At 29.1% G+C, this 10,344-nt stretch overlaps 3 protein-coding genes across 4 annotated transcripts; 1 reads left to right on the top strand and 2 right to left on the bottom strand.

The window, feature by feature from the left end:
• The first annotated feature begins 295 nt into the window (after positions 1-295).
• Positions 296-6,698, top strand: LOC123274118 (vigilin). The gene is made up of 4 exons (XM_044741610.1): positions 296-431; positions 545-613; positions 1,561-5,096; positions 5,167-6,698. Exons 3-4 carry the CDS (start codon positions 1,602-1,604, stop codon positions 5,446-5,448), a joined length of 3,777 nt encoding a protein of 1,258 aa, XP_044597545.1. The 5' UTR covers positions 296-431; positions 545-613; positions 1,561-1,601; the 3' UTR covers positions 5,449-6,698.
• Positions 6,699-7,180: 482 nt separating this feature from the next.
• Positions 7,181-8,303, bottom strand: LOC123274120 (dual specificity protein phosphatase 19). The gene has a single exon (XM_044741613.1). It carries the CDS (start codon positions 8,301-8,303, stop codon positions 7,707-7,709), a length of 597 nt encoding a protein of 198 aa, XP_044597548.1. The 3' UTR covers positions 7,181-7,706.
• Position 8,304: 1 nt separating this feature from the next.
• LOC123274119 (tRNA pseudouridine synthase-like 1) lies at positions 8,305-9,776 on the bottom strand. 2 transcript variants are annotated; one of them, XM_044741612.1, is made up of 4 exons: positions 9,512-9,776; positions 9,331-9,445; positions 8,938-9,250; positions 8,305-8,878 (listed from the first exon to the last, which is right to left on the bottom strand). In XM_044741612.1, exons 2-4 carry the CDS (start codon positions 9,341-9,343, stop codon positions 8,407-8,409), a joined length of 798 nt encoding a protein of 265 aa, XP_044597547.1. In that variant the 5' UTR covers positions 9,344-9,445; positions 9,512-9,776; the 3' UTR covers positions 8,305-8,406. The 2 variants fall into 2 exon arrangements, with proteins under 2 accessions (XP_044597547.1, XP_044597546.1); XM_044741611.1 differs by having other exon boundaries at positions 8,938-9,219; positions 9,314-9,445; positions 9,512-9,766.
• Positions 9,777-10,344: the final 568 nt, after the last annotated feature.

Raw genomic sequence — 10,344 nt, 5'->3', positions numbered from 1 at the left:
TATTAATGTAATAAATATGTTGTCAAAGATTAATAATTAAAAATTATGAACGAATAGCGGTAAAACTTATTGACAGATTACCGAAAAAACCACCTCATGAAAAAAAAAATAAAAAAATAAATATCATAACGTAATTAAAATATAAATTTATACATCGACATTGGCACGGAAAAATAAATTAAAAAAAATTATAATCAATTAAATAGGGAAAATTGATCTAACGACAAAATAACTAAATAATTTAAACTACTTAATTAAATAAATAAATAAATAAGAAAATATTGCTATTGCGCTCTTGAGATATTAAAGTCCGTGTACCTAGACATTTGACAGTAAGCCCGTCATAGATTTATAATTCACGAGATTGGAGGGGCTTTGGACTTCTTTCGTGGCCGCACGCTCTTCACAACTTCACATTGGATCCGTTACTGGTAAGGAAACTAGTGTAGTCTGAGTTTTACTAAATAAAACTGACAAAAATAATATAATTGATTAAATAATTAAATTAAAAATAATAATATATGTTATTGCTGCAATGTTTTAGGTGCATTACTGGTAAACTGGCGTCGTGAAATACATTTATTATTTCACCGGACTCTTTAAATACGGTAGAGTAAGTACCTTCATTCATTTTTTTTACTCGTCATCTCTGACCCGTCAGACACATGATTTTTCCGTTTCTTAACTTATGTTACACGTTTATCGTTATTATTTTTTAAAATAATTATTGGAATGATTCATATAATATTAATATCGATTGTTAGTTTTATATTTAAAAAGTTTTAGTATTGATTTTGAATTTATTTATTTATTTGATATGTCGGGAAGGTCATGCTGGTGATGAGGTTACCGTTCTTGTGACGTGTCAAGTGCGAAAGCTAAAAAACATGATTATACTCCATTCCATATGGTGGTCGGCTTCCGCTGGTCATTGACATACTGGCATTTTATCATATTAAATAATTACTCACTTTTTTTTTTCACTTTATTTAAATTTTTTTTACTTTGATTAATTCTTTAATTTACGAATTATAACTTTGTATTATCTTTTTTTAAATATTTGTTGAAAAAAAAATTTTTTTTTATTAAGTCATTAGTGGTTATCAATATCAATTATTTGCTAATTTAGTGAGCTCCACATTAATTTTTTTCTTTTATTAATTATAAAAATCATCCGATTAGCTTTGATCGTTTTCCGGGCGTGTCAAATATTTTTTTTTCTACAATAAAATTTGCTTTTAAGTTTATGTCGGTAATACGTCTAAAAAAGAACAAAAAAAAAAAAAAAAAAAAAACTAAATAGACAACCATTATCGTTATTTATATAATAATTTTATTTGGCGATTGATGGTTCGGGTTAAATTGATAAAATAAATTTTTATCATCTGTTAAAATGTTTACGTTGCTTGTATAAGCAGATTGATAAGTTTATAATTAAAAAATTATAAAACTTGTTGAGTAAAAATAAGTTATTCAAATATTGTTTTTTCTTTTTATTTATTTTTTTTTTATTTTATTCGAGTATTATAAATGAGTAACTGAGATGAAAATTATTTTCAGTGCTACTGTAAGGACTCGGCATAATCCAGGACAATCTAAAGATGCAGCAGCAGTTAGTAATGGAAGAGGGAACGGCCTACGAGCCACCAACTTACGATGAAACATTCCCAGAGCTTCCGGGCTCATGTAACCATACAACTATTTCGAATCAACTACCAGTTAACAACAGCATGAGAGTTGGTTCGAAAACAGTAACAACTGTTTTCCATGTACCATTGGAGGAACGTAAGTTAGATCATAGCGATAAGTTTGGTGAAGGTGAGTCGATGCGTACATGTCAAGCAATAATGAAAGAGACAAATGCACGCATTGAGATATCGTCATCGAAAAGTCAAACTCTTTCGTTTGTATTGAGTGGTGTACAAAGTCAAGTATTAGAAGCACGTCGTAGAATACTTGCGACTTTTCAAACTCAAGCAAGCAAGCAGATAAGTATCCCAAAGGAACATCATCGTTGGATTTTAGGTAAACAACGTCAGCGTTTAAATGAATTGGAAAAAAATACAGCCACTAAAATAAACGTACCATCTGTAGACGTACAATCAGATATAATAGTAATTACAGGTACTAAAGAGGGAATTGAAAAAGCAGAACATGAAATAAAAGTTATTTCTGATGAACAATCAAGGAAAGCATTTGAGCGTATTGTCGTTCCTAAAATTTATCATCCATTTATTCGTGCTTTTAAAGACAATACTATTGGTATGAATGCTAATACCAGTTTGAGAATAAATATACCACCGGCATCAGTTCAAAATGATGAGATAACAATTGCAGGTGAGAAAGAAAGTGTTGTTGCAGCCAAGAAAAAAATAGAAAGCATCTATAGAGACGTGGAGCAACGTTACAGCTCTGTGTCCGTTGAAGTGCCAAAATCTCAGCATAAATATGTTATGGGACCCCGTAACACAACTATTACTGAGATATTACAATTAACTGGAGTTAGTGTTGAGATGCCAAGTCCTGATTCATCAACAGGAACAATAACATTACGTGGTCCTCAAGAAAAATTAGGACAAGCTCTGGATAAAGTTTATGAAAAAGCTAATAGTGTACGTACAGCTACTGTTGAAGCTCCGTCCTGGATCCATAAATATATTATCGGTCGTAAGGGTAGTAATATTAAAAAAATAACTGAAGATTTGCCAAAAGTGAATGTTGATTTTGCAGAAAATGATAATAAAATAAAAATAGAAGGCCCTCCTGAGGAAGTTGAAAAAGTAAGAGAACAAGTTGAGGCTCATGCTCAAGATCTTATTAATAAATTGACATTTGTTGAACTTAAAGTTGATCCTAGATATTTTAAACATATTATTGGTAAAAATGGCAGTAAAGTTAATCGATTGAAAGAAGAAACAAACGTATTTATCAATATATTTGAAAAAGATGGTCAAAATATTATTCGCATAGAAGGTAATCAAGCTGGTGTCACTGAGGCTGAAGCTAAATTAATGAAGACTGTTAATAAATTAGAAAATGAAAAGGAGAAGGATGTTATCATTGACCACCGTCATTATGCCAGTGTTATTGGTAAAAAGGGTTTTAATATTAAAGAAATAAGAGAAAAGTTTAATAATGTACAAATAACAATACCCGGGCCAAATGAAAAAGATGATGTTGTTAAAATACGTGGTCCTAAATTAGATGTTGATAGGTGCCATAAATATTTGATGAAATTGGCTAAAGAACTTGATGAAAATAGTTATTCAATAGAAGTACCAATTTACAAGCAATTTCATAAATTTATCATTGGTCGTGGTGGGATGAATATACGTAAAATACGTGAAGAAACTCAAACTAAAATAGAATTACCATCTGAGGGCTCTGCTGATGAAGTTATTGTAATCACAGGTAAAAAGGAAAATGTTGAAATGGCACGTGATATGATTAAAAAAATCCAAAATGAAATGAGTAACGTTGTAGAAGAAGAAGTTATTATACCTCCAAAATATTATAATTTTCTTATTGGCACTGGCGGTAAAATAATTCATTCAATAATGGAGGATTGCGGTGGGGTAACTATTAAATTTCCAACTGCAGAAAGTAAAAGTGATAAGGTTATAATACGTGGTGTTAAAGAAGACGTTGAGAAGGCAAAACAACAATTACTTGAACAGACGAATGAAAAACAATTGATGAGTTTTTCGGACACTGTTCGGGCTAAGACAATATATCACAGATTTATAATTGGTCGTCAAGGAGCAAATATTAAAAAAATAAGAGAATCAACGGGTGCTCGTGTAGTGTTCCCGACTGACAAAGACGAGGATCCTGAAATTATAACGATTATTGGTAAGAAAGAAGCCGTAGAAAAAGCTAAAGCTGAGCTGGAGTCGACAATTAAAGAAATTGGAAATATTGTTGAAGATGAAATAACTATCGATCCTAAACATCACAAATACTTTGTTGCTCGTCGTGGTGGTGTATTAGCTCGTATTGCTGATGAATGTGGTGGTTTGCAGATTTCATTCCCACGTGCTGGCGTTGACAGCGACCGAGTTATTTTAAAAGGTTCTAAAGAGTGCATAGAAGCAGCTCAACAACGTATGCGAGAAATTGTTCATGAATTGGAATCAAAAATTACTATTGAATGTATTATCCCGCAAGTACATCACCGAACAGTTATGGGTTCTAAAGGAAGTAAGGTACAGATGGTCACATCTGAATATGATGTACAGATTAAATTCCCAGAACGTGAACAAATAAATCATGATGAACAATCTCTGCAAGAGCCACAACATGAACAACAGATCAATGGTGATAAAAATGAAGAGACTGAAATGAATCACAATCCACCTCCTTGTGATATTATTCGTATTACTGGACAGCCAGAAAATGTTGAGAAAGCTAAGAAGGCGTTGTTAGATCTAGTACCAATAACTGTCCAAGTTGATGTACCATTTGATCTTCATCGTCTTATTATCGGTAAATCTGGTCGTGATGTACGTGTACTCATGTCTAAGTATGACGTTCATATTAACATGTCACCTGCTGATCAAAAGAGAGATTATATTGAAATTTGCGGTGCTCCTGCAAATATTGAAGAGGCTAAACAAGCTATTTTAGAACGTGTTGAAGACTTAGAAGCTAAACGACAAGAACGAGCACTTAAATCATACGAATTAAAGTTTGAAGTTAGTCCAGAATTTCATCCAAAACTAATTGGCCGTGGTGGTGTAGTTATTAAAAAAATTCGTACTGATTTTGATGTACAAGTCGATTTTCCTAAAAAAGGAGATCCTGAAGAAAATATCATAACTATCACTGGATTTGAAAAAAATACTCATGAAGCTAAAGAAGAAATTCTAAAGATTGTTAATGGTTTAACTAAAGAAGAAATCAAAATCGATTCTGCTGTCCATTCACGATTTATTGGTGCGCGTGGTAAAAATATACGCAGGATAATGGAAGATTATAAGGTTGAGATTAAATTTCCACGAAAAACTGACTCAGATCCTGATCTAGTCGTTATTATCGGCAGTGAAGAAAATGTCACTGATGCACGCGAACATCTTTTGAATTTAGAGTATGAATATGTAAGTTTAATTTTTTTTCTTTTTTTTTTCTCTTTAAATTAAAAACTAATATAAATATTTTTAATTCCAGTTGCAAGATCTTGAGGATCGTGAACGTACTAAGTCAATCCGTGGGGGTAAACATGAATCCGACCGACCTCTTGGCAGCAACGAAAGTGATTCAGGTTTTGTAGTAAAAGGAGGCCCATGGGAGCAACAACAACTATCACAGCAGCCAAGAAATGCTCCAGACACTGCTAGTGTAGCAGACTTTCCGACATTTGTAGGCCATGATTCGAATCAAGTATCTGTTGCTACGCCAGAAGGACCTTGGGGTAAACGTCGGGATGTTCTCGCTAATTCACTTAAGTAAATATCCGTCAAACGACAGTTTAATTGAGTATAATAAATTTCTTTCACATAAATTAATATCAAAAGTATAAAATGATGAAAAAAAAAAAAAAAAAAAAAAGAAAGAAAGAAAAAAAAAAAAGATCAACTTTAATATTAAATTAAAGTTGGTCGTTGCTTCCCTAATCCATTGTTGACGCTGCTGCATTATAACGACTTAGGCCACTCTCTTGGACTTTGAAACTGGTTTCACCGATACCGCTAAATACTAGAATGTTTTCTCTTAATTAAAACAACTTTAATAACAATTTTTTATGCCATATATCTGTAACTGCAATGCATTAAATACTCGTAGATTTTTTAAAAATTTAATTCGTTGCTTTTAAAAATTCTTGTTAAAAAGTAACAAAAAAATTATCATACAAATTAATTTATTAGATAAATGAATAATGCCTTATAGATACAGATATATAGTACTTAAGACTGTGGCTTCATAGAAATTTCTATGTCCTTCTGAACGATTTGTTTTCTTTTTATTAAAATTGTTATTATATTTTTTTTTTAACAATAGTTTCTCGAAACAAGTTTTAAATTTTTACTAAATGAATTTTAATACTCGATGGTTATTGTCTATTTATTTATAATTGTATATAAATTTCAGTTTGTTGTTTTTTTTTTTGTATTTGTTGTCTTTTACTGGAGCAAATGATAAATTGTAAATTATTTTTTAATGCAACGTCATACATGGAATACACTATATAATTTATAAAAAAAAAAATAATTGAATAAAGAAAAAAAATTGTAACAAAAATGTACTAATTTAATATATAATAACAAGATCAGTCTTGTTAGTATATTTTAAGAAGTCTTTCCAATTAAGATGACAGATTTCTACAAATATTTACAAGATGGAAAATAAAATATTAATAAATAATAAAAAACAAAAAAAAAAGATTAGTATATTAATGATGTGTAGATCTAGCGCGGAAATCGTGTATCATTTAATAAAACATAAATTAAGGCAAGGGTGCAAAAAATATACAGCAAAATTAAGGTAGAAATTAATCAATTTCTGAATTGTTTCGCCGTAATTGATTCAATTGATTATGAAATCATGATTTTGCGTAATAAATTTTTTATCAATTGTTTTTTCTACGAATTAAACTCGTGCATATATATCCGTATGAAGCCAATTAAGTGATAAGATATAAATGAAGAAAATAAAACAATGAAAAAAAAATAAATATAATGAACCACGAAAAATAAAAAAAATTGAAATAAATAATTTAAGATAAAAACATGAATAATAAATAAAACCACTTATTCTGTTAAAAGTGCCTTGTCTATTTTCTTCAAGACAGCTCATTTTCAATTAGTAGAATGTGAATATAATGTTATAATAAATACTAACTAGTAAATTATTAATTGATAATTAATTATTCTATTAAAATAACTGTATATGAAAATATGAATGAAAAAAATATATGGGGTTTTAATGAGAGTAAGTGACGTCATACGCTAAGTAAAATTAAAATTAATCTAAAAAAATGCAAAAAAGTAGATTAATAATAAAAATAATAAAATAAGACTACAAAAATAAATTTATAAAAAAGAAAATTTTAAGTAAACTAATATTTACTTTACTAATTATAGTATAGAAAATAATAATTCATATACGCTTGTAAGTTATATGTATGAAAAAAAAAAAATATGAATTAATGTACGAAAAGAAAAAAATCGAATAACCACGATACTTTTCGGGAATATAGAAAAATTCATTTATATTTTTTAGATCTACAATTAATTAATAAGCCTACGATCGACCTATTACTATCTCTTTACATGAAGATTATTATCATTACATATGATATTATGAAATATAATCATTGCCAAACATACGGAATGAACAAGCGAAAGAAGAAATTTTTCAATTGCTTGAATTCAATTAACTATTAAAGTTGTAGTTGCATGAGAAGATGAATTAATTATGACACACTAGAAAAAAAATATGCATGCAAAAAAGTAATATAAAAACTTTTCTATGCGTTTTAGGATGTAATAAACGATGTAATTGCAAAATATTAACTACATATTGAGTATACAATATGATTAAAACATAAATATCCTAAGGTTATATCATATAAAATGAACTGTTGAAGAATAATTATTTCCAAATTTTCCCCTCTTTTATTTATTTCTTCCTTTTGTTATTTATTATAAACGCACAATAATTTTTTTCGTTCCCTTAAATTCTGCTTCTAGTGTATTATGATTATAATTTTAATTAATTTTATCAACCTGAGGTAGATCTTCATGTTGAAGATTCATTAATTTATTAACAAAACCACCATTTGGACGAATGTAACGTTTGTTTTTAACAATTTCATAAGACTGACTATAAGATATTTTTTTTAAGGCCATTAAGTATCCAATTATAATTGTCGGTGATCTTGATAGACCAGCATTACAGTGTACTAAAATATTTTCATTTATATTTTTATGAATTATTTCTATACAGTTATTTAACACTCCAAGTAAATCAAATTCAGGTAAGTCAAGAATACTAACGTAATAATAGTTTATCCCGTGAAATTTAATGTCAGGATCAATTCCTAAACTTAAAACATGTTTTATTTTATGAGAATTCAAGAGATCTAGGTCGATAACTGGATCTTGCGAGCTGAGAAATAAACCAGGAATTATCATATCTATGTTGAGATTTGGTTTATCATCAATAATAAATGGCGAAACTTTGATTCCTAAATCACGAACAATACCACTTGAAATTTCAAATTTTTCACCTGATGTGTTTGTTACAATTGTTTTTGTCGGTTTTAATACTTTCTTACGATTTTTAATAAGACTCGAAAAATCCATCTTATAATTTAAAAAGTCATATACAACATTTTATTTTTATTTAACAATATTAATCGGATTACTTAAATTACACCTTACTTAGATAACTTGAGTAACGTTATTATTAATTAATGATCGCTAATAATTTACTTGGTCGTAGGGCATCTTCGGTTTTTAAAATACAGTTGGCTAATTCTTTTTGATCATATTCAATATTTTTAAGAAACAATCCTTGAGGTGGTGCCATTTGAATTCTTGGATCCCAATTTACATTTGATGGAACGTGTAACATTGTTAAAATATCTCGTTCATTAATTATACCGGAAGCAATACCCACCAGAGCTCCAACTATTTTTCTTACTTGATTGTAGAGAAATGCACGTGCACTAATATTTATATGCCAAAAATGGAAACGATCTGATAAAGGGTCAAATGGCATAAAAGGAGCTGCTGAATCAATAGTTAAACTATTTAAACTCCTTACGTATCTTATTTCTCTATTTGTACGGTTTTTACCAGCAAATGTTTCAAAATTTTTCGTTCCCATAAAAAGTCTTGTTGCATTTCTTAATGCGTCAATATCAATATTTTCACCTCTGTAAAAAATAACAATATTAATAAGTACATAATTGATTAAGATAAAACAAATAAATACCTAATATGCCAAGCACGTTGTAATTCAGAAATTGGTACTTTATGCTCATGGAAATTTTTCGCAACCATTAAACGATAGAAATAACTTCGTGATTTAGCATTTCTCCGAGGATCAAAATCGTCTGTAATAGGATAAATTGATGTTATCCTTATCTCATGACCACACCGGGAAAACCATGCGTTTAGTCTTCGGATGATCGTTTCTGTATCATAAAACGGATCTGTTGGGTGCTCTAAATCCACTTGAGCAGTATTAAAAAGTGCATGAACACCTGCATCTGTTCTAAAATATTCTTCATCATCACAAAATTCTACTAAAGTATGTATAATTTAATAAGATGAATAATTATCACAACAAATTTTTTCCCGATGATTACCTGCTTGAAATTTGTACCTTCGGATAACATGCACTTCTAGGTTTTAAGGTAGTGGATAATGCTGTTTCAATTGCACCTTGAACTGAATCTACGTCGATTAATCTTTCACAACCTATTTGTTTTGCCGCTCCTCTAAAAAGACAAATAATCAAGTAAAATAAAGTCCATTGATAATTTGTCGTTTAAAAATTTGTTTACCTGTAACGTGTACCAATATAACCCATATAGAATAAATACCGGACCATTTTGATCTCTTTTACATTTATATTTGTTACGAAATTATGAAAGTAATAATATAAAAAAAAATTCGATGAAATTTTATAGTTATTAAACAATTTTATTATAAGAGCAATAAGGATACCATATACATTTAAAAATACCGATTTTACAGTTTACAGTAGTACTTTCTCGGTGTTAAACGTTAAAAATGTACAAGTATGGTCTTAGAGTGGGGATAGCTACTACACCACGTGGTAAAGAGATGTTACTCGATATTTTATATATGTGCAAATTTACATTTTATATATGTGCAAATTTACATCAAATTTACATATACAAAGGATTGGATTAATTAATTAGAATGTAATTCCTATTCTCGTGCTAATTTGGATATGATTTCTCTAAAAATTAAGTAATAAAATACAATACTAAATTTGTATTTAAAATTATCGCTCTTTCGATTGGTGGTGGAATCTGGATTTTAAAAGTTTGTATGTGTGGGTTAAATATTCAATGTATTTCGAATAGCTAAATTGGAATGTATTGTCATTATTTTGCAGAATATCACAAATCACTACTTAGTTTAATTTTTCTATTATTGTAACAACCACAGTTTTTGATTTGTCATGATATTAAAATTTTAGCGAATAACAGATGCATTTTTTGTTTAAGTTGAAAAATTAAAACTGAGAAAATAAAAAAAAAAAACATTCATAGTTATTTTTTAATATGACATGTGGATTTAAAAAAATTTTTCAAAAAGTAATTAAGTAATTAAAAAAAATTTGGAAAACGGTTGACCCCGAAGGCCA

This window comes from Cotesia glomerata, unplaced genomic scaffold (genome assembly GCF_020080835.1).
Source record: "Cotesia glomerata isolate CgM1 unplaced genomic scaffold, MPM_Cglom_v2.3 scaffold_225, whole genome shotgun sequence".
Classification (NCBI taxonomy): domain Eukaryota; kingdom Metazoa; phylum Arthropoda; class Insecta; order Hymenoptera; family Braconidae; genus Cotesia; species Cotesia glomerata.
Note: the sequence above shows the minus strand (reverse complement) of the source record. Positions and strands in the feature narration are given on the sequence as shown.